This window comes from Hyla sarda, chromosome 3, assembly GCF_029499605.1.
Source record: "Hyla sarda isolate aHylSar1 chromosome 3, aHylSar1.hap1, whole genome shotgun sequence".
Taxonomy (NCBI): domain Eukaryota; kingdom Metazoa; phylum Chordata; class Amphibia; order Anura; family Hylidae; genus Hyla; species Hyla sarda.
The window spans coordinates 332,800,019-332,824,471 of NC_079191.1; the positions used below are offsets into that span (position 1 = coordinate 332,800,019).

Here is a 24,453-nt window from a genome sequence, read left to right on the forward strand (position 1 = left end):
TTTATACATTAAATACCATTTATATGAGGCAACTAGGGGTTAGCCCTACAGGAGAGCCCTATTGACATGGAGGGACACTGGCTGAGGGGACTTTAGACAAAGGGACAGGACCAAGTCCTGTACCGGGACACCACAAAAGAACTACACAATTTCATGTCAGGGGAAACTATTTAGATGGGGAAACAATTCAGTTGTGCTAACAGGTTCAAGTTTTTTTTGCAGTTTTTGACATCAAAGCCAGGAAAGGGATCATAAATGGAGAACAATTATGAGGGTTTGTTTTTACATTCAAGTTTTTTAATCCAAAGACAAAGCACTAAGCAAAATCCCATGCAGCTTTCATATGTTCATATAGACTTGCAGCTAACATCTGATATTCTTGACAAATATGTTTTACTGAAAATTGGTGATCAGGAGAATGAGCAAGGATAAGTGAGCATTACTCCCCAGCCGCTTCATGCTGTCTATTGGAGAAACCAAAACAAAGATCGCTGAGAGTCGGGGAATAATGCTCACTGCCATGTGCTTGTCCAGCTTGTTTTTTTTTGATAAGTGAGGGTCTCAGCACTGACACTGTCCGATCAAAACTCTGTGACATGTCAAATGTTTTAAGGTAGTACCATATACATGACACTAGATAACAAGATTGATAAAAGACAGTATAAATGACCCAAATAAAAAACATTTACTGCATTACATTACAGTTTCACCATTTACAGTGGACATTATACTTCAGTAATTCGCCAAGTTTGGTTCCTCCTAAACACTCTTCAAATTTTGCATCTACTTCTTGGCTTTGAGCTTCTGAAAAGTAGTTTTTCCAGTCTCCAACATCCCCTAAAAAAAGTAATAAATTGAATTTAATTGAAATATAGGATCTGAACGGAAATTGCTGTGGATCCATGAAACTTGTAGAACGTTTGTGGGTGTCAGAATTATTTATAGGAAGGCAAAACGGCACCATATGTGTCTGACATGTCAAGTAATGTCTCACCTGGGCTCTTATTGCAGAATTCCAGATAGTCAATCCAGGCACAACAACAATATAACTACCCAGTTATTTATATAGAACATGACAGTTGCCATTTTAATAACTTCATTTAACAAGGATTGGCTCAACATTGGTGTTAAATGTGAACACCCTATAAGATAATAATGTGAAAATTCTTGTAAAAGATGAAGCAAGGCTAATATGACCTGGATGACTTCTGACAGCTCCAGAACAGCAAGAAGCCAAGTAAATGAACCCTATGCCACAAAAAACTGAATTATTCACTACTCATTTTACCAGTAAGTTAAGACAGTGGGAATTTGGGCACTTTGGGGGAGATTTATCAAAACCTGTGTAGAAAAAAAGTTGACCAGTTGCCCATAGCAACCAATCAGATCGCTTCTTTCATTTTTCAGAGGCCCTTTCGAAAATGAAAGAAGTAATCCGATTGGTTGCTATGGGCAACTGGTCAACTTTTCCTCTACACAGGTTTTGATAAATCTCCCCCTTTATGCTTATCCACTGGATTCACAATCTACTTGCCCAATATTCCATCACTGACCGGACACTTTTATTCTGCGCCTGCAGTGAGCAGCGCGGGGGAACTTTGCTGTCATTTATTTTAGTAGCAAGTACTTGATTTACAAATGTTAAAGGGGATATCTGACTATTTTAAATTGATGCCGTCAATATCAGATTGGAGGGGGCAGCACAAAGCTAATCGGGCAGAAGCCTATAGCATTTCTTACTTTCTATTCCTTGAGCAGTTTCTCAGTACTATTATTTGCAGAATGCATTACTTTCTTGCTTACAGCTTTTCATCACAGCCCTCAAACCTGCCTACTCCTCTGCTGCAACACTCCTGCAGCAACTTTTGACATGGAACTAGCAGGAGTGTTGCAGCTCCTGAATTCATTTCCTGTCTGCTCCTTTGCTTGTGGCATTGTTCAGAACAAGGCAGCAGGCTGTAAACACACCTTGTTGTCCCTAAATGTACCAATAAATATATATATGTATATGTGTATATGACAGATAGCTCTTGATGTAGACTGTAGGGGCTGGTAACAGCTGGTGACATCACTTAGGGGGTAGGGCTTGAACTCAAAGAAAAGATATGGCCAAGCCTCCTGAGACAGCAGAGTCACTAGGGAATATATGTTATCTTATTTGTTGAGCCGTAATTAATAACCTAGAAACATATACCGTATTTTTATATAAGACGCACTTTTTGTTCCCCAAAACTGGGGGGAAAAGTTGGTGAGTCTTATACGGCGAATACACACCTATCGCGGTGGTCCCTGCGGCCATCAACGGTTGGGACCCTCGGCTAATTCAGGACATCACCGATCGCGGTGATGCACTGTATTAACCCTTCAGACGCGGCGATCAAAGCTGACCGCCGCGTCTGAAGCGAAAATAACACTAACCCGGCTGTTCAGTCGGGCTGTTCGGGACAGCATTGTGAAATTGCTGCGTCCCAAACAGCTTACAGGACACCGGGAGAGACCTTACCTGCCTCCTCTGTGTCTGCTCCGCGCCGGGATCCCCTGCATGGCCGGCGCTCTCCTTTGATGTCATCACGTCGTCGCGCACGCTGTCCCCCGGTGTGCGTAGCGACGGGATGATGGCGACGGAGAGCGTGGATCCCGGGGAAGACGACGTCCGGAGTGCCGGGGACACCACGAGGACGTGGCAACAGCGATGGAGCAACATCCAGGGCAGCGGTGATGGGTCCGGAGCGGCGGGGACACGTGAGTACTACCTCCTATCCAGTGGTCTTCAACCTGCGGACCTCCAGATGTTGCAAAACTACAACTCCCAGCATGCCCGGACAGCCAACGGCTGTCCGGGCATGCTGGGAGTTGTAGTTTTGCAACATCTGAAGGTCCGCAGGTTGAAGATCACTGTTGGGTGCAGAATCTTTTTTTTTCTAGATTTTGCACCTTTAAAATAGGGTGCGTCTTATATCCCGGTGCGTCCTATAGGGCGAAAAATACGGTACATATTTTTTAAACTATATTATATCTCAGTGGAACCTCCACTTTATTGTGTAAAGCCACAATATGGCACCTTTAAAAAACTATGGCCATAGCTGTACCTTCATATGTCTCCACTTCATTTAAAAGATTTTTAGAAGTCCTGTGCATAAGGCATATTGTACCTTTTCATGTCATTTTAGAGCATGTGATATACTATTAACAGAACATATCATTTCTGTAATTTATCAATTTTACTAAATTATCTTTTGACAATGTAATGATTATTGCTAAATGAAATTCAAATCTTGTTCTTAGATACAAATAATGGTTGCAATTCTTACCTTTTCTAAAAATAACCTTTCCGAAAACACCATGAGTTTTCCCAGAATTCTCTTTCATAGACTTAAATGTTCCCTTTTCAGCAATTTGCTTCACTTGCTCTTCAGTAATTGAAATTCCATAGAATTTACAGATCTTCTTAATTGATCCTTCCAGGTCCTATGAAGACAGTAGAAGAGATCACTACTAGTCAGTGTTATTCTGTTCTCTTTTCATTTTTGGAAGGCAAATCATCAGCTGGCAACCTAGTTAAAGGGGTTTTTCATGGATATTCTTTCTTAAGCGTTAGAGCTAGAGATGAGCGAATTTACAGTAAATTCGATTTGTCACGAACTTCTCGGCTCGGCAGTTGATGACTTATCCTGCATAAATTAGTTCAGCCTTCCGGTGCTCCGGTGGGCTGGAAAAGGTGGATACAGTCCTAGGAAAGAGTCTCCCAGGACTGTATCCACCTTTTCTAGCCCACGGGAGCACCTGAAAGCTGAACTAATTTACGCAGGATAAGTCATCAACTGCCGAGCCGAGAAGTTCGTGACGAATCAAATTTCCTGTTAATTCGCTCATCTCTAGTTAGAGCCCATGATGCCAAGTTATAATACAGTTTAATATGCTTCTATTACCACTGTGTATAGCTTTGTCCTGTTTCATGCACAGGACCTACACCCGGACATGGATACTGTTACGCACAGTATCCTACGCATATTTGATGCACACAATTTCAATCTGCAGATTTGAAGCTGTATTCAGTTATTTAGTTTACATTGAATTTTGTAGCATAAAATCTGTAGCTTCAAATCCTGTGCATCAAATATGCGCAGCATACTGTACGTGTGAATACACCCTAAGGGTAGGGTCACACGTAACAGATCCGCAGCATATTTTACACTGCGGATCCGCCGATGACCTGCAGCTGTTTCCCCCGTGTCCTGCAATGCGCCGCTATGAGCACCCACACGGGCCTGCGAGTTGCTGCACATACTCGCAGTATACTCACAAACATTGCGGAGCGGCCACGATGTCTGTGCATGCGCACTGTGACTTGCAAGTCCCTGTGCGAACCGTTCACACGTGTATATTTTCTGTTGAAGATTTGCAGTAGCAGATTTTGCTACCCATTGAATTCAATGGGTGGCAAAATCTGCAGCAGCAAAAATATGCACGTGTAAATGTACCCTTAACAAATGTATACAAAAGTAACAGATAAACTAGAGCAGCTGACAACTAAGGAAGTCAAGGTTAACTCATAATGACACAAAAACCCAATGTGAATATCTTTAGGACTGATACTTGTGCTTTTTAATTAATAGTTACCCCAAAATAGTGTCAATGAAAATTTGCTGTTTTGGCTGGATGTCTACGGTATGATGGCATTCCAGCTCTCAGCTGATAGATGATGACAGTTTTGGATTTTTTAAGCCCGGCCCTATTTTTTTGGAATGGATAAGCTGGTGTCAGAACTTTCTGGTCGCGGCTTAGTTCTCTCCCCAGTCCCCACCATAGAGAAAACCTTACCATTTGGCTGTGATTAATGCTTCTGTGTATGGTGGGGTCAGGAGAGATATGATTTAGCAGATAGTATCTAAAAATGTATGGCCACCTTTAAGGAAGAGTTGTGATCCATGACTGCAGCTTGAATACAGTTCCTACAGAAAATCTAAGGTAATCTGAAATCCACCACTTCTCATCAGGCTGCTGTACTACTACTCCCTACTGCAAACCCAATTCCAGGAAGTCAGTGCATAGAGAATACAGATAACATGATATTTACTATATGAATTTCAATGCTGGTTAAGTACATAAAATGCTACTTTATATCTATTCTGTCATAAATTGCCATAAACAGCAAGAATAAAGATATGCACGGAGTATCTGGTGACCTGGCAGCCATAATAACAGATCAATGAAGACAGAAGGATGTTCATAACAATGGAAAAGCTGAACCTTACCAGCAAGAAATAAACTGTTGTGGTCATGGAAAACCACTGTGATAAGGCAAAGTCAAGACTGGACAAGCAGTGGTGGGCAACACGGGAAGCAATAAAATGCAATTCTGTAGGCAGTGGCAAGGTCACATAATCTCAGTCATTGAGAGGAGCATTGTCACTAGATACAAGCACATTAGCAAACCTAGTATGATAAAATGTCCAGAATTATGGACAGATGGGAATAATAACTTAAGGCAGGGTCATAGCAATAATAGAAAAATTATTAGAAAAAGCTCCTCACTGGAATTAGAAATCCTCTTTTGCTACCATGATGAAATTAAGTAGAATTGGTGCTTTCATTGGCGCAAAATTTGGAATGGAAATACAAATTCTCATTGACTTGCAATTTTACTCATGTCGATTATTTCAATGGAATTCAGAGGAAATTAGCAAGGAAATTACACTGTGTGAACATACTCATGTTAATCACATTAAAATCAATGAGAATCTGACTCAAGGATGAATTTAAAGCAGAATACATGGCAAATTCAGTGCAGATTTAACCTAAAATTCCTTAATGTGAACAAGCCCTAAAAGTTTACTTACTTCTTTCATATCTTCAAATGTGACCAACAAAATTGTGTCTTCATCAAGATGTTTGTTCCAGACAACTGCATGATCAAAGTATGATCCCCAGACAACTAAAATGACAAAACAAAGTATATGGTCTGGCACTGAAAAAGTCTCTTACTAGAAATGTCTAGACTTGTGAACTAACAAATGAGTAAAACTTTGTAAAAGTTAATACCTTATGCTTTTTTCTTGGTATTGTTTAATCTAGGGCTAGTGCAGGGATAGTATAGGAACAGGTAGCTTAGTTTTCTTGTTAGTTTAGGCCAAGGTAAGCAAGAGGGGGGAAAATAAAAAAATATATATATTTCTAGTGTTGTCTTCATTTGTCTATTATCCATTTGAATAATCTACCATTCTTTGATCTCCAGTTCCAATCCTCTAATGGTACGTTGCCATTTTATTCTTGTAGCTTCTGATATTGATACAAGCTTGTATAATATTACTTGTGACTACTTGCTGGTCATCACATCTTGCAGTTAAATCATGAGACTCTGGATTTGGGTCTGTTCCCTCATCCATTGGCTACAATTTATGGAAAGACTTAAACAGAAGAAAATAAACATCTATCCCACCACAATAAATTCCTGAGAGTCTAGGCCTTGTGGATTTATTATGTTTTCTCAGATGGCAGATTTTTTTTACTCTCAGTATAAGGGGGTGTTAGAGACCATCTGACCCGCTTCTCTATTTGATCCTCCAGAATAGCTTCCATGTGACATAAGTTAGCTGTTATGTTCTGCGTTCCGGCCATACACGCTGGCCGTGAGCGCATTGTCCCCTTACATTCTGCTGTCGACGGGTCTGGGACTCTCATCGCAGGATGTGCCCGCATGCGAACCCCAGTCCGACACTCTCCGGGTGTTTCTCCTGCCTCTGCCTCTCTGCTCCAGCATATGTGTCCCCGTCCCCTAGGGCGCGCATGTGCGCCGGAGGTTTAAGATTTAAAGGGCCAGTATGCTCATTAGTGTAATCCTCCTGTGGCTCATTTATAAATTCCTCCACCCTCCGTTCCCTGCCGGATCTTTGTTGCCTTGTGCCTTTGAGAAAACATTCCTCTGTATTGCCTTGCCGTGTATCAGATCTCTTGCTCTTGCGACTTGACCTTGCTCCTCTGCCGCCTGCCTACTGAACTCCTGCTTCGATTTGACTTCGCTACTGTGCCGCCTGCCGTGACCTTCTGCTATCCAGACTACGAGTTGCCTTATCCCTCCTGTGCCTCGCATCTCCTCAGCCTCCTGTGTGGTCGAGCCATGCCAGGGGTAGCGACCTGGGTGCTGCCTGCAGCAGCAAGTCAAGGCTCTAGTGAAATCCAGCTGCACCTTAGACTCCACTCCCTGGTACAGTCCGAGTCATCTGCCACACAGGTCCAGTAGATTCACATCCACCGGAGTTCCTGTCTTCAGAAACGTGAGTGTTACATTAGCCATAGTGCTTTTTTTTCCCTCCTCAATGGTATTCTTCTTTCCCAGTTATTGCCTGGCATGGCTGGGCCAACCACTCAAGATATGCCATGTAGAGGCGTCTTCTATACTTTCTTGCATTGGAATAACCTTCCTTTCTGTTATTCTCCTGTCTCTAATATGATACACTGTTCTATACTGTATATTTCTTTGATAGTCCTTGTTTTGTTCCTTATTTGTTGACTAATATGTTACCCTAGTAACCTCTGTTTTTGTTTAAAAATTACACCGTATCAATATTATTGATTAAAAAAAAATTCAGGCTTCTAATACAGTACCTTTTCCAGCCATAAAGTCTGGGAAAAAATCATCCCAGCTGTTGTAGGTGGGGAGCATTGGGTTGTTATTGTAGAAGTGAAAAAGTGACACGGCCGTATCTTTTGGATTTCGAAACGTGACCAGCAACTGTAATACAGAGCAGTAAAGAAAACATGAATAAATGTGATGATCATTTTTTTTGTTGGACATAAAACATTGAATTGAACGCAGCAGAAAGTTTACTGGGTGGACTGAGTCTGTTGTTTTCTAGAAAAGTTTTTCTTCAAAGCCACATATGGTTTATTAAAATATGTTCTGACACCTAACTACACAGATAAGTGTCTTAGGTGAGACAGACATTTGCAGATTTTCCTTCGGACCAATTGAAGTCAATGGTAGCAAAATCTGCTGGGGATATTCCGCAGCAGATACGCTGAGAAAATTTTGTAGGTAATCTGCCCGTGTGAACGAACCCCAAGTCTGCCCGAAAAGACAAGAGGTGATAAAATGTAATGCCTTGCAGTAAAACTGCTGCCAATAAATCACTAGAATACTACCCACTTTTACAAATTAGTGGGTTCTAATGTATACAATAAAGAAAAAGAGTTTTAAAAAGGGGGTCCCTAGTATAAAAAGTTAGATTTACTTTAATTTTGATGACTCAAAAATGCAGTCGTCTATGCTTTGGACTGCATGTCCCCTAACAAGTGTAAAATTAAGACTTATCCTAAAAGTAAGACTAATTCTATACTATGCAAAACCATATTGAGTGCCTAAACAATGATATAGTACTCCTCATATTGATAGTACATAAATGCAATTCAACTAAAAAAGATAAAATAAAATAAATAAGTAAAGAATAGAATTGCTGCCCTACAGTATATGCTGTCAGCTGCAGAATTGCTGCTCTACTATACAGTATAGCTATCAGCCATAGGATTGCTGCTTCAGACTATGTTCACATGGCGGAATTTCTGCAATTCTGCACAAATTCGGTTCAGCAAAGCTTGCCAAACTATTTTGCAGAATTCCAGATGAATTGTGGCGGAATTTCTGTGTTCACTATGGAATGCTTAAGCCAGTACATGTTCGGGCCTGTCTGGAGTTTGCTAGAGAGCATTTGGATGATCCAGAAGAGGATTGGGAGAATGTCATGTGGTCAGATGAAACTAAAGTAGAACTTTTTGGTAAAAACTCAACTCGTCGTGTTTGGAGGAGAAAGAATGCTGAGTTGCATCCAAAGAACACCATATCTACTGTGAAGCATGGTGGTGGGAACATCATGCTTTGGGGCAGTTTTTCAGCAATGGGACCAGGACAACTGACCCATGTAAAGGAAAGAATGAATGGGGCCATGTATCGTGAGATTTTGAGTGAAAACCTCCTTCCATCAACAAGGGCATTGAAGATAAAACGTGGCTGGGTCTTTCAGCATGACAATGATCCCAAACACACTGCACAGGCAACGAAGGAGTGGCTTTGTAAGAAGCATTTCAGGGTCCTGGAGTGGCCTAGCCAGTCTCCAGATCTCAACCCCATAGAAAACCTTTGGAGGGAGTTGAAAGTCTGTGTTGCCCAGCGCAACCACAAGACATCAATGCTCTAGAGGAGATGTGCATGGAGGAATGGGCCAAAATACCAGCAACAATGTGTGAAAACCTTGTTCAGACAAATGTTTGACCTCTGTCATTGCCAACAAAAGGTATATAACAAAGTATTCAGATGAACTTTTGTTATTGACCAAATACTTATTTTCCACCATAATTTGCAAATAAATTCTTAAAAAATCAGACAATGTGATTTTATGGATTATTTTTTTTAAAGTGGGAGAGCTTGCACAATTGGTGGCTGACTAAATACTCCCCCCCACCCCCCCCCCCCCCCCCACCCCCACTGTATTTTGGCTTCGTTAGCCATCTTGTCTCATTTACTATGAGATTCGGCCAAACCTTAGATTGTTTTGGAACTTTCTCATTATCAGCCAACTTATATAGGTTTGATTTTGTTGTTCTTGTGAAAAAAAATCATAACTACATGCAAGAAAATACGCAAAAAATTCTCATATTCTGACCCCTATAAAACTTTTTTATTTTTCTGCGTACGGGCCGGTATGAGGGCTAATTTTTTGCGCCATTTTCTGAAGTTTTTATCAGTAGCATAAAAGTTTTTGTATTGATTGGACTTTTTGATTGCTTTTTATTAATCTTTTCATGATGTAAAAAGTGACCAAAAATACGTTATTTTGGACTTTTGAATTTTTTTGCCCGTACGCTATTGACCGTGCAGTTTAATTAATGATATATTTTTATAGTTCGGACATTTCCACATGCGGCAATACCACATATGTTTATTTTTATTTTCACAGTTTTTTTTTATGGGAAAAGGGGGATGATTCAAACTTCTATTAGGGAAGGGGTTAAATGACCTTTATTAACTTTTTTTCACTTTTTTTTTTTTTTGCAGTGTTATAGCTCCCATAGGGGGCTATAACACTGCACACTCTGATCTTCTACACTGATCCCTGTAAAGCCATAGCTTTGCATGGATCAGCGTTGTAGGGGGTTGATTGCTCAAGCCTGTAGCTCAGGCTTGGAGCAATCAAATGCCGATCGGATGCGACGGAGCAAGGTATGGGGACCTCCGCTCGCGTCCTAGTTGATCGGGACATTGTGATTTTATCGCGATAGTCCCGATCAGCCCGACTGAGCTGCCAGGAACATTTTACTTTCGTTTTAGATGCGGCGATATGTGCCGCGTGCTATTAGCCCAGGGTCCCGACTATCAATAGAAGCTAGGACCGACCTGGTGTGATGCAGGGTCACGGCGTGACCCCGTTTTAAATACCGGGACCGGGCCCAGGGCGTACAGGTATGCCGTGTGTCCTTAAGAGGTTAATATATCTTAAAGCTGATCTTTGAATGAAGCAGTTTACACTTCATATAGAGATTACTTGTGGAAGGCAAAATGGAGTCTTACATGTTGGACTTAGCCCCATACGTCCGACAATACAATTAATGCCTGTCTCCTCTGCTGTTAGAGAAAGCATGTACACATGGAAGGACAAGCATATAGATAATGCCTAGCATCCTATAGCAATAATACTGTCAGTCTCCAGATAAGGGAAACGCCTCCTATTCTAGAAAGAAGTGCAAAAAGACTGACCAGCAGAAAAGTGCAAGAAATTCAAATAATGCCTTTGCAAAAAAAATTGTTAAAACAATTACCAATCCAAAGACAATGAAGCCCTGTAGGGTTTCTCAATTTTTCATGATATCTCAGTTACACTTTAGAGATTTACTGTCATTAAAAACTACTTTTGATGTGTGGATCAGTGAAAAGTTGTTGATCGCATTGGGCGGGTGTGACACTTCAATATCTGAGCACCTAAGGCATTGCTGTCATGCAGGATATTTAATATTGTGAACATATAAATTAGAGTATTTTTCTCTCTACAGAAGGTGGTGTTTCTGTTACAGTAAAATTCTCTTTGTGCAGTTTTGATGCGGAAGTGCTCCAGATTTTCTGCAGGAGGACATTGTATCTGTTCTGTGTGAATATACCCTAAAGTGTTATCCTGTTTATTGCGGTTTGTGAAAGGTGAAAAGCTTTGTAAACCAAACTATATTTACTCTGTATAATTTCCTCTAGACATTTACTGGATACATGTGAACTAGTTTCTATGTTTTAGTCAACTGCGCCCATCATTATAAATACTTATACATTATCATCAAGTATCACTTGATGTTTGTTTGCTGCAAATGTCTCAAAGAACAAGATATGACCACGAAAAAAAAAAAATGCACCTTTGGTATCACTTACATATGCCTTATGTGTAAATAATTTAGCAACTTTACAAACATATCCATATTAAAAAAAAAACATGTCTATACACATAATTATACAGAATCAGAAACTAAGCTCACCTTTACTTTCTTGTCAAAAAATGGTTGAGGTATGTTGTCATAATGCAAGTGCGTTCCTAATACCCTTGGTGAAGGTTGGGCTTTTAGCTTCTGAAAAATAAATTATTTAAATTGACTACTTTGGTACACTTAAAAGAAGCCTGAAAAATGAAGCAGATAATGTAGTACACTTAAAGGACAACTGTAGTGGTACGCTTTTCTATATGTCCGTGCACGGGCCTCAAAAATAAACAAAATAAAGTCATACATACCTTCCTACGAGCCCCCGTTGGTCCCGCACAGGCCTCACGGTCCGGCAGTGCGGACGTCATTCCACTTCCTGGGGACAGGGATGCCACAGAGCAGTCGGTGTATCACCGGCCATAGCGATGTTCCGCCCTGGCCTGTGATAGGCTGAGGTCACTGTCATGTAAGGAGCTCTGGCCGGCTTCTTACATGACAGTGGGCTCAGCCTTTCACAGGCCCGGGGCGGGACATCGCTATGGCCGGTGATACACCGACGGCTCTGCGGCATCCCTGTCCCCAGGAAGTGGAATGACGTCAGCACTGCCGGACCGTGAGGCCTGTGATTGGTTGCTATGGACAAGTAGTCAACTCTGGACAGATTTTGATAAATCTCCCCCCATTTTATTTATTTTAGCACAAAGCAAGGTTTTCCCCCCCCTCTTCATCTCCACTACTTGCTTTTTAGCAGACAGCAACCCCTTAGCTCATACTAATAAGCAGTTTCTCCTTTCCCTTCAGCTACTCCCGAGTACCCGCTTTGGCCCCTGACTCCTGGCTGTGTTCGACCAAGTCCCTGTTATTTTTGTATTTTTATTATTTCAATAAAGGTGTGATTTAAGCTGCACTATAATCCTCATCTGGTTTTGTGTTTTTTATTGACATTTTGCAAAGGCATCCTAGGTTTGTCATCTTTCTTGCAAAAAAAAAATACTGGCCATGATAATTTGCATAATGCATTATATATGCGTAACATTACAGGATGCACATATTTGGGTGGACAAAATAACGCCTGTGCCGGTAAAATACCGGCCAGGTGGCAACCCTAATCTACCCATACCAAATATTACCCCCAGGATGATCATGTAAGATCAGAAGCCTTAACAATTACCACGTGTGATGCAGACCCTTTTAATCATGTGGCTCACCTAGAGCCTCCTATGCCTCAACCAGCAGCCGCTTCTGCTCCTGCTCCGATACTTATTTCTGCTGCTACAGAAACCATTGCCACCCATGGGTATATTGGATTTTCCCAGATTTCTATGGGCAATCCTAATCAATGTAGAGGCTTCCTGAACCAAGTGGCCTTTCCTAAAGGAAAGTAGCCTTTCCTAAAGATAGAAGTCTGACTACTGACCATGACCTGCCACTGACAGCTGGACACGGATGTGTGGTAGCTTGGGGGGTGTAGGGTATGGGGAGTGTAGCTGTGCAGGTAATAAAGGGTATTTGTTAACCCTTGCTATTCGTAACGCCAGGGTGAGGGCTCCTCAATAAAGCTTTTCCTACCGCCACCCTTCCCAGGAACGATAGGGAGGTAGATGATACTGAGTTTAAGTAGATAGTAATAATGGATTGTCCACAACCGGAAAGCTTCTGTAAACAGCGTTAACTTTACTGAAGATTTTCTGTATACTTCAACAACATAACAGTCTCTCATCAATACAGCTTCCTTTTGGAGATTGACAATGGTTGGGACTTTAGCTTTTGCGCTGCTCCACTGGATTTAGAGAATTAGTTGCGGTCCAGAAGTCAGGCTAGTATTAGCAGGAATTAGTATAAGACTCACGATTTTTGGTTCTGCTGAGGCCTTAGGTTTTGAGGCCAGTGTCGTTGAAAGTTGCGTAGCACACCGTCCTGCTAGTCCGGCATCCATGAGAGCAGCAAACCAAGATAGCCATAATTGGACGCAGCTCCCTTTTATGGGCAGGGGCTTGACTAAAGCTAATTAGTCCATACGGATGTCAATCACCATTACAGAGAATGCTGGGTAACACATGACCCAAGGACCTCCTAAGGTCCTGCAACATACCATAGAGGTTACTAACTTGGTCACATGACCGAAGGTCCTGCGACGCTGAACAAGGTAAGTACTATACATTCTTATAGAATTACTAATATATACATTTATTTATATACAAGTTAAACTTAAGGAGAGGCGACTAGGGGCTGTCCCACCTCAGGAACCCTACCTGAACGTAGTTACTCTTACTTTGGGGACCTCTACACTAGGTACTGGATGCAATACGGTACTGGGACACCACAGATGTGGAATGCAAGCACGCAGGGAATGCAGTTGTTGTTTGATAGCTATTGAGATGAGAGATGAGAGAATTTTAGAAAAATTCGATACAGCCAATTCGCTGAATTTACGGAAAAAAATGTGGTTCGGTCCTGATTTTTTTTGCGGAAAATCACTATTAAAAACTGCTATTTCTGGCCTACAGAGAGGCTCAATAGGGGTGTGTAGAACACTTTGCCTTGTTCTAACACTCATAGGGAGTGTGCTGTGTTAGTGAAATAACACTGTTATTCAGTATAACATGCAGATTACAGGCGTCACTATTAGAAGGAGGTAGGCATCAGTATGAGGAGACCATATAGTGGCTGAATGACACAGCATGGAGTTGGCGGCAGCATGAGGAGACCATATAGTGGCTGAATGACACAGCCTGGAGGTGTTGGCAGCATGAGACAACAATATAGTGGCTGAATGACACAGCCTGGAGTTGGCGCAGATGAGGAGACCATATAGTGGCTGAATGGCACAGCCTGTAGTTGGTGGCAACACGAGTAGAACATATAATGGCTGAATGACACAGCATCAAGGTAGCGGCAGCATGAAGGGACCAAATAGTGGCTGAATGGCACAGCCTGGAGTTGGCGGCAGCATGAATAGAACATATAGTGGCTGAATGACCCAGCCTGGAGTTGGCGGCAGCATTAGGAGAACATATAGTGGCTGAATGACACAGCGTGGAGGTGGGGGCAGCATGAGGAGACCATATAGTGGCTAAATGACACAGCTTGGAGGTGGCGGAAGCATGAGTAGACTATATGATGGCAGAATTAGACAGCCCGGAGGTGGCAGCAGCAGCATCAGGAGTCCTGAAAGTGACCCAGTGACAGAGTGGTGCGGTGGGTGGCAATACCAGTGCCCGGTGACGAAGGTGGGTGAAAAAAAGAAAGATGCGGAGGAATGTTTGTAACTGGGGAGCAGCGCCTTAAATCTGTTTGGCCCTATCCATATCTGTGAAGTGTTGGTGTGGCACCATGGTCAATCTACTCTGATGCATCAGGCATTGGTGGTTGGAAATCTTGGCTGATCCATGGGTGATTCATCTTCACAAAGGTCAGTCTCTCCACATTTTTCGTGGTCAGACGAGTTTTCGTTGGGGTGACTATGACCCCCGGTGCACTAAACACCCGCTCTGATGGCACACTACTGGCCGGGCAGGACAGCTTTTCCAGGGCAAACTCTTCTAGTTGCGGACACAAATCAAGTTTGGCTGCCCAGAAGTCCAGCGGATCTTCAAAGTGTGTTGGCATGGTATGCCACCACCTTCTAGTTCAGGTCCTGCTCCAGGTCTACCTGCTGCTGATGAGTTGCTTCACTATGCTTGGTGAAGAAAGGTACTCATCAGCGACTGTAGACTCAGGCTGCTTCTGATGGAGCTGGTACTGCTCCTGCCACCCCACCCCTCCCCAGCAGCCATTGCAGTGGAAGGTGAGCGCAGGGGGCTCCCGAGTCAGACCTGCATGAGGATGGACGATGGCGCCGATAGGCATCAGCCAACTGACTGTGTAGGATGTCTCTGTAGTAGGTCAGTAGGCCCCCATTTTTGTGGTGGTAGCGAGGGTCTAATAAGGTGGAGAGCCAGAAGTCATCCCGTTGCCAAATGGTGACAAGGGAGCATGCATTGTGCCATTTGTGCAAGCGACTTGGAGGGACTCCCTACCTCCATCTCCACTGTATACTGCCACGGTGTGTCTGGGTCCTCTGTCTCGCCTTCCTCATAACCCTCTAGCTCCTCTTGATGCTCCTGCTCCTCCTCTCCTGTCAGATGACTAGAAAAACCGCCCATTTCGCGAAACCTAAACTGTACTCCCCTGTGCCCCTCCCCCTCCTCCAGTTCAGCCCCCACAGGGCTCATGTGGCCGTGAGATGTAGGCGCCATGTCTCCAGTCCCCTGACCAGCCATCGTTTCCAACACGTGTTGTAGGAAATGAAGCAGTGGAATGACGTCATTCATCCCATAATCCTGGAGACTGACTAATAATGTGGCTTCCTCAAAGGGCCTGAGCAAACGGCAGATGTCACGTATGCGCTGCCCCTGGTTGACATTGATGTTACACAGGGGAGTACCCCTATCTGCTGGGATCATCAAGAAATAGGTGATGGCTTTTCTCTGTTCATATAGTCCGTCCAACATATGCAGGGTGGAATTCCAACATGTGGCAGCGTCGCAAATCAGACTATGTTGGGGGATACCGTTCTGATGCTGCAGATCAAGGAGGGTGTGCTTTGCGGTGTATAAGTGGCTTAAGTGCATGCGAAGATAATCTTCCCATTGTTAGGATGTCTTGCAAATATATATGTTGATGCAGGGCTGTGGTGCCAATATTGGGACCCTGGCCACGCTTCACCCTCTGCCGACATATCTTGCATGTGGCTATGTTAACCTCCTCTGGATGCTTGATAAAAACCACCACACTGCCGAGTAGCTGATTTTCCCATCAACAGTCCGCACTAATTGACTGCTACTGGAGCCGTCTCCAGGAACCCCTGTTCCACTACCTCCTGGGAAGGTAGGCTGCCGCGAAGCAGGTGGTCTCCCCAGGGCACATTTGGCTCCAGAATTTCCACTTCTGCCACCATGCTGATTGCCAACCATGCTACCACCTTGCTGGCTCAATTGCTGCCTCACAGGCAACCTGCAACCCTCTTCTCCTGATGAAGCCCCTTCTGAACCCGTCTCCCAATTGCGATCAGCTTCATCATCATCAACAAGTGTCTGCACGTCACTGATGTCCTCCTCAGGTTCCTCAACAGTGTCTGTTTCAGGACCCTGAATGCTGGCAACACCACCTCCCATGTCACTCTCCTCATCACTACTTGCCCGCCTAGCGGAGGAAGCGGCGAATGTCTCCTTCACTTCATGGCTGGGCAGTAGCTGCTGACTTTCCTCTATTAGATCGTCCTCACTGAATAGTGGAGCTGAACCCACAGCATAAGATACTTCTTTAGGGGAGGGAACAGCATAGGACAGAGGCAATGGAAGGACAGTAACTGCTCCCGATCCATGCCAACTGAGGGTTGTGTCTGAGGAACCCACCGACTGTTGACTGGGGTTGTCAGATGTCACTTGTGGTGAAGTGGCTGACCGTGTCAACCAATCAATGACGGCAGATGGGTTGCTGGTCGAGACACGACCGCTAGCTGATACTGGGAGCTCAGGCCTCTCGCTGTGACTCCTGCTGCCACTCGCCCCTAGTCTGCTGCCTGATGAATTTAGGCCTCTGACACTCCTCTGTGCACGTCCTGGCACTTCCCTGCCTGAAATACTTAGTGTGTATATGAGGGGAGTACAATATTCTTCACTACGCTTAGAACAGCAGCAGGTAAGTACTTTTGGCTGTCCTTTCACAGTATCTAGGCCCTTGACAGATTAACAGGTACGAAATAGTACACTACTTAGATATAGGTATGTGGTATGCACTTATAAGGGCAGAAAAATGTGCTACAGTACACTTAAAGAAGTAGTGGAGTAATACACTGGCCGGTGATTGCTTTTGCCTGGCCTGTCACAGTATCTAGGCCCTTGACCGATTAATAGGTACAAAGTAGTACACTTCATTTAAAACTAAATTCAAACGAGAAATTCAAGAAATAATGAAGCACTCACACCGGTCATATAGCTTCAAAAGATGTATTTATCCCATACTGGACATCACAGGACACGATAAGGAGGTGTGGACATTAGGCAGAGGTGAACAAACATACGGAGGAGCGACAATTGTTTCACGCTTGGTTAGCGCTTCCTCTGGCCCACGCTAACATTCAACTGGCCCACGATGAACAATCCACTTTCCAGGAAACAGCTCATCTATGAATGCTCGGACCTGGCATGTTCCCTGAGTTTTTCCAGCAAGATGGTGCACCACCACATTATCGGTGTCAGGTCCGAGCATTCCTAGATGAACAGTTTCCTGGAAAGTGAATTGGTCGTCGTGGGCCAGTTGAATGGCCCCCAAGGTATCCCGATCTGACCCCCTTAGACTTTTATTTTTGGGGTCATCTGAAGGCAGTTGTCTATGCTGTGAAGATACGAGATGGGCAGCACCTGAAACTATGGATACTGGAAGCCTGTGCTAGCATTTCTTCTGCAGTGTTGCTATCAGTGTGTGAAGAGTGGGAGAAGAGGGTTACATTGACAATCCAACACAATGGGCAGCACATTGAACACATTTTACAAGTTGTAAGAAACTTGTAAATAACTAATGAAAGAATAAAATTATGTTAAAACCAAGCACATCATTGTTTTTCTTGTGAAATTCCCAATAAGTTTGATGTGTCACATGACCCTCTTTCTATTGAAAAAACAAAAGTTGGATTCAAAATGGCTGACTTCAAAATGGCCGCCATGGTCACCTCCCATCTTGAAAAGTTTCCCGCCTCACATATACTAATGTGCCACAAACAGGAAGTTAATATCACCAACCATTCCCATTTTATTAAGGTGTATCCATATAAATGGCCCACTCTGTACTAGACACTGGTATTGTTATATCCTGAAGATTTTCTGCACACAAACCTGTTTTACTATCAATGCATTGGGGGAAAGAGGAACCATTTCACTGTTTGCCACAGGCAGCAGAAAAGCTAGAATTGACCCTGAATATACCCCTAAAACTGCTTTAGAAGTGGACACTGAACATATTAATATACTTAAGATAGGAACATGTAAAAATGCTTATCTGTTTCTTCATTGTGGAGTTGCTTTAGGGGATGATGTCCTAGGCATTGTCTGGATAACATTTTTCTACTTTATGTGTTACAAATGTTCACAGCCCCTTTAAATTGACATGTACTCTTTCTACAAAATATTTTCACATACCTCAAATTTATCAGGCGCTTTAAATTCAATCAGTGGAATAATGGCAGATGGTTCCTTTTTGTAAGCTGCATAAACAATGCCGTGTAAGAGTAGCATAGTCCAATTGGATCCTATAAATAGGGATTATTATTATTATTTCAGACATTCTTACATTTTACTTAGGTATGCATTTTTGTGCGGGACACATATGTAATCTGTGGTGTCTTGTGGCTTCTGACTGCTTTGGGCATCCTTGCAGCACAAGTGTTGGGCCCACTAGCAGGGGGAAGACTAGCAGAGAGCCCAGAGGTCACTCGGGGGTCAGCTGGTCACTCCTGGGTAACAATCACATGGCAGGAAAGGTACAGGGCAACACCATCCCGTACCGGACCACCTGATCGTGGTATTCACTATGTTTTGCACTCTATTGAGAAATTAATATGTGGTGGCCCAGTGTGGGATGGTGTTGCCCTGTACCTTTCCTGCCATGTGATTGTTACCCAGGAGGTACCAGTGACCAGCTGACCCCCAGAGTGAGCTATGGGCTCTCGGCTAATCTCCCCCCATATAAGCCCTGGGTGAAGCTAGCTTCTCTCTTGCTTCCTGCTGAGGTCCAGTCATGACGTACCTAGTGTGTGTGTCCCGAGTAATGGAGGCCTCAAGTCAAGTCCTGCAGCCACAAGTCAAGTGCAAGTAAGAGAAAGTCACCATCCTGTCAGTCACAAGTCAGTCAAGTCATCTGTCTACCCAGCGTGGCCTGCACTAAATTCTCCAGTCCAACTACAAGTCACAGCAAACCTGCGTGGTCTCTGTGTCACTGGTCACCTCCTTGGGCCCGCACTGTATTGCATAGACTGTAACAACTGTCTACCCTCAGTAAAGCTACCGTTGCCCTAGCCCAGTATCCAGCTGTATACCTTTGAGTGGTTAAGGATAAACCATGCCCTGGCGCCATTAACACAAGGGGTTAAGGCCATTTGCCCTAGGGTAATTACATCTCCCCTGCACCTCAAACCCAGCCATACCACAAATACATTTTTTATAATTATCTTAATGTTGTTATTCTGATGTATGTTAAATGTGTTACTGTACCCTAAAGAGAGGAGCTGTGTAAACCCCATGTGACCCTGCCTGCCAATGGGAACCCCTAAATTCTTCCCCATATAGTGTAGTGGAGGAGGAGCTGCCCCAGTTGAGTCAAAGTTCAGGCTAGTTACTGCTGAGCCACAGTGTGGTTAAGGTGTGTTGTGTGGAAGCCTCAAGGGAAGGCCAGATCAAATGTATTCAATCCGGTCATTCTGCAAGGATCACCCGCACAGTGGAAGTTCATGCCCTTGACAGAACCCTACCTACCAGGATCAATCTTCTCGTTCGTCACGTCAGTATCAATTCATTTGGTGAAAGCACCACAAGTCCCAGCAAGGCAAAAGAGTTCCCAATGGGTTACGCTGCATCCTCTCACTATGAACCAGACTGTGTGTGTAATACCATCTGCACCTATAACCTGATGTCGGTGTGTTCCTTTACTCCCCGTGTCTCCAACCTCGGACCGTGTGTAGGTTAAAGGTCCCCTGGCATCACGAAGGGATAAGGTATTTTTCTACACCATCTGTGGTACCACAAATCTACCACAATGTTCTCCTGAGAGTCCCAGTGCCACCTAATCGAAAATGCTGCACTGCCCCATTAGTGACTACCACATTGTCCCAATAGAGACAACCTACATTTTTTGCCTTTGAGGAACAGGGCCATATTTACCGCCCATTACCGCCCATGCTGCACGCAGAATGAATATACCCTATTCTGAAACTCACAGCTGTTCAGATCGTGTAGCATTAACCAAAAGTGGAAATAAGTTAGTATTTTTCCAGACCACAGCATGGCAGCCGTAGCTACATGAAACATATTTAGCATTATTTGGGCTGCCTCCCTTAAATGGGTACTCCGCCCCTAGGCATCATATCCCCTATCCTAAAGATAGGATTTAAGTCTGATCGCATGGGTCCGGCCTCTAGGACCCCCCACAATCTCTTTGCAGCACCCGCTTGGTGCAGTTGGCCATGGTCGTGACTAGAGATGAGCGAACTTACAGTAAATTCGATTCGTCACGAACTTCTCGGCTCGGCAGTTGATGACTTTTCCTGCGTAAATTAGTGCAGCCTTCAGGTGCTCTGGTGGGCTGGAAAAGGTGGATACAGTCCTAGGAAAGAGTCTCCTAGGACTGTATCCACCTTTTCCAGCCCACGGGAGCACCTGCAAGCTGAACTAATTTATGCAGGAAAAGTCATCAACTGCCGAGCCGAAAAGTTCGTGACGAATCGAATTTACTGTAAGTTCGCTCATCTCTAGTCGTGACGTCATGCCATGTCCACACGTGATGTCTTGCTACACCCCCTCCATTCATGTCTATTGAAGGGGGCGTGGCATGACATCACACCACAGCTGCCCACACCAAGCATTCTGAACATAATCCAAGCCCCCTTGTCAAGTGAACAGCCACAAATGTGTTTGTTTTTTTTCTAACCCCTTGCCGCAGATGACAGGTATACCCGTCGCTGCGGCATTGGAGGGTTATGAAGCAAGCTCAGGAGCAGCCAGGACCAGTGGCTAATGCCGGACATCGCCGTTTTGGCAGATGTCCTGCATTAACTCTTTAGACGCGGCGATCAAAGTTGATCGCAGCGTCTAAAAGTGAAAGTAAAAGCATTCCGGCAGCTCAGCTAGGACCCAGCAGGAGGGTGTCTTAACTGCCTCTTGTGCGTTCAAACGGCGATTGATTGCTGCAAGCCTGAAATCCAGGCTTGAGCAATCAACCGCCGATAACACCGATCAATGCAAAGCTATGGCTTTGCAGTGATCTGTGTAAAAGATCAGTGTGTGCAGTGTTATAGCCCCCTATGGGAGCTATAACACTGCAAAAAAAAGTGAACAAAAAAAGTTAATAAAGATCATTTAACCCCTTCCCTAATAAAAGTTTGAATCACCACTCTTTCCCCCCCCCAAAAAAACTGTGTAAATAAAAATAAACATATGGTATCGCCACGTGCAGAAATGTCCGAACTATAAAAATGTATCGTTAATTAAACTGCACGGTCAATGGTGTACGCGCAAGAAAATTCCAAAGTCCAAAATAGTGTGTTTTTGGTCAAATTCTCTAACATATAAAAAGCGATCAAAACAAAAATGGTACCGATAAAAACTTCAGATCACGGTGCAAAAAATGAGTTCTCATACCGGCCCGTACATGGAACAATAAAAAAAGTTATAGGGGTCAGAAGAGGACATTTTTAAACGTATAAATTTTCCTGCATGTAGTTATGATTTTTTCCGAAGTAATAAAAAAATCAAATCTATATAAGTAGGGTATCAATTTAATTGTATGAACCTACAGAATAAAGATAAGGTGTCATTTTTAATGAAAAATTTACTGCGTAGAAACAGAAGCCCCCATAATTTACAAAATTGCGTTTTTTCTTCCATTTTGTCACACATTGATTTTTTCCCCCTGTTTCGCCGTAGATTTTTGGGTAAAATGACTGACGTCATTACAATGTAGAATTGGGGGTGCAAAAAATAAGCCCTCATATGGATTTTTAGGTGCAAAATTTAAAGGGTTATGATTTTTAAAAGGTAAGGAGGAAAAAAAACGAAAAGTGCAAAAACAGAAAAACGCTATGTCCTTAAGGGGTTAAGAAAAAGGTGCCACATTGTGCCAAGATGTTTTAGAGTTTGTTGCAATTTACCCCAAATTCACAAAAATCAAGTTTGATACATTTTCATGGACTATAAAAAAAAGTTTACAAGCTTATACAAATATCCGACTCAGCCCCCCAGTACTATAACTTCTGTTGTAGATTCATAAATAATATTATTTGTTATCATTATGATTGATCTCATTAAACTCTTTATAGCACGTACCACATTTAGGATAGGCTACCATCATCAAATCCTCTTCACGTGCTTCAAACGTCTCAATAGTTTGAAAGGTTTCAATATCACATGTTGATGTGGGATACATCACTCCATTGTATGTGAAGATCAGCTCATCTTTTGGCGTGTTCTTGGCTGCGTCAAACGCTTTTTTCAGTTCTTCAGTAAATTTTAAATTCTCCATTGTTATGTGAACTAGGACTGCACACACTACTGAGAACAGTCTGCTTGGTTTACCTATTATACTTATGTTTACAGGCAAAGGCGGTCATCCAAAGAGGGCAGGCATATGGGAGGCAGTACTTGTGTTATTGCAGCTTTTAACCTCTTACACTCTGAAAAACTATGGAAGCAATATATATAGCTAATGCAGCCAGGACTGGATTAATTTTACCATTTGAGCCCAAAATGTTCAGTATGCTATCCCACAGATGGGCATCACTATTAGTAGGGGGTCAGGGAAAGGGGGGGCTTCATAGAAGAATATCAGAGTACAAGGCATGATCAAGGTTAATTTAGAGAATAAAATACTTGTAATAGGAAACAATTAAAAGCATTCATAGAACATTGGTCAATTTAATTTTTTACTTTGCAGTGATAAGATGCGAATCAAATGCGAATGATGGACAAAAAGTCGCAACCCTCTCAAAAAACCTGCAGATATATGGGGTGTCCCAGTACTGGACCTTGTCCGGTTCCTGTCTTAAGTCCCCTCAGGAAGAGTTCCTGCAGTCCATAGGGCTCTCCAGCAGAGCTTCCCCCCCCCTCCCCTTGCTCATCAGTTACTTCATATATAGATGCATTGTAAATGTATTGTGTATATTGTTCATTATGTATCAAGGATGTACATATGTATAACATGTATATGTATAATGTGCCCAAAAGTGTGCAGGACATTGTTCCTGAAATTGTGCTTTGCCGGGACGCATGAAAAAGTAAGGGGGGAGGTGAAGAACACTGCAGTGCGGCCATGTGTAAAATCAGGAATGAAGCCCTGCTACATGCTCTGCTGCAGACTGTACCTGAAAGGGTTAAGGCAGAACCCGAGAAGCGGACCAAAATGTCCCACAATGGTCTGTGTCCCGCCCCTGGGCGTGGACATCATGTAGCTGTTCCTATGCCGAAGTGGAACTGTTATCTTCTGCTGGTGTTTGCCGAGGGACAGGAAGTCAGAGCTCCACCGATGACATCCTTCCGGCTTGCAGCCATTTTGTTGAAGCCTCATATAAAAGAAGCTACGCGGCCAGACCTCTACAGTCCGGAGATGATAGCGAGGTGTACGGAGATGGCGGAGCCCACCGCAACATGTGAGGAGAGCAGCGGAAAGTTGCCTCGGCCGCAGCACAATTTTCCAAGAACTTGCTGACCGCTTGCAGCAATTGTCCCATGGGGCCGAGGAGGCCTGCAACCTGGCCCCGGTTCCAGAGGACAACGAGTGGCCAGCCACCCCGAGACAGGAATCACCACAGACTTCAGGACCTGCATCGCTGGTGAGACTGTCTACTCACCACAGATTCTGGAGATCCTGTGCGGAGATCGCAACCGAGGAGTCGGATGTAAGTACGCTGGCTGAAGCCACTTTTTCTACTCCTTCATCCTCCTCCAGCCCTGACACGGAACCCCTAGCACAGAAGTCTGCACTTGTTAGCGCACGCCCACAGTCACCCCCCCCCCATTCCACAGTGGGTGTTCGGCGACGAGCCTGCGCTTATACAGTACATGTGGGATCATGTCCTTCCCCTGCCAGGGAAGTCCCATCCACCGGTCCCCACAGTACAAGCTGAGAGAGCCCACAGAGAGGCTGAAATAGCCAGCATCATAGAAAAATTGAATGTGCCCAGGCCTACTCCCTCAGATGAGATGAGGCCTAATCAGCAGGCACCAACATATGTGCCTAGCCCTCTTCCGAAGCCAG

At 43.7% G+C, this 24,453-nt stretch overlaps 1 protein-coding gene across 1 annotated transcript; it reads right to left on the bottom strand.

Annotated features, from left to right (window-relative positions):
- Positions 1 to 287: 287 nt before the first annotated feature.
- LOC130360798 (sulfotransferase 6B1-like) lies at positions 288 to 22,746 on the bottom strand. The gene is made up of 7 exons (XM_056563362.1): positions 22,527 to 22,746; positions 18,630 to 18,739; positions 11,509 to 11,598; positions 7,606 to 7,732; positions 5,841 to 5,935; positions 3,312 to 3,468; positions 288 to 837 (listed from the first exon to the last, which is right to left on the bottom strand). The coding sequence occupies exons 1-7, from the start codon at positions 22,720 to 22,722 to the stop codon at positions 707 to 709; spliced, it is 906 nt and encodes a 301-aa protein (XP_056419337.1). The 5' UTR covers positions 22,723 to 22,746; the 3' UTR covers positions 288 to 706.
- Positions 22,747 to 24,453: the final 1,707 nt, after the last annotated feature.

What these genes read in the sequence shown, in the direction of transcription:
- LOC130360798 (XM_056563362.1), bottom strand. Translation starts at nt 22,722, where the DNA reads ATGGAGAATTTAAAATTTACTGAAGAACTGAAAAAAGCGTTTGACGCA. An exon ending in AAGCGCCTGATAAATTTGAG is followed by an intron (nt 11,599 to 18,629) that starts GTATGTGAAAAT and finishes TTTATTTTTCAG; the next exon opens with AAGCTAAAAGCCCAACCTTC. An exon ending in TTTTTGACAAGAAAGTAAAG is followed by an intron (nt 7,733 to 11,508) that starts GTGAGCTTAGTT and finishes TCTGTATTACAG; the next exon opens with TTGCTGGTCACGTTTCGAAA.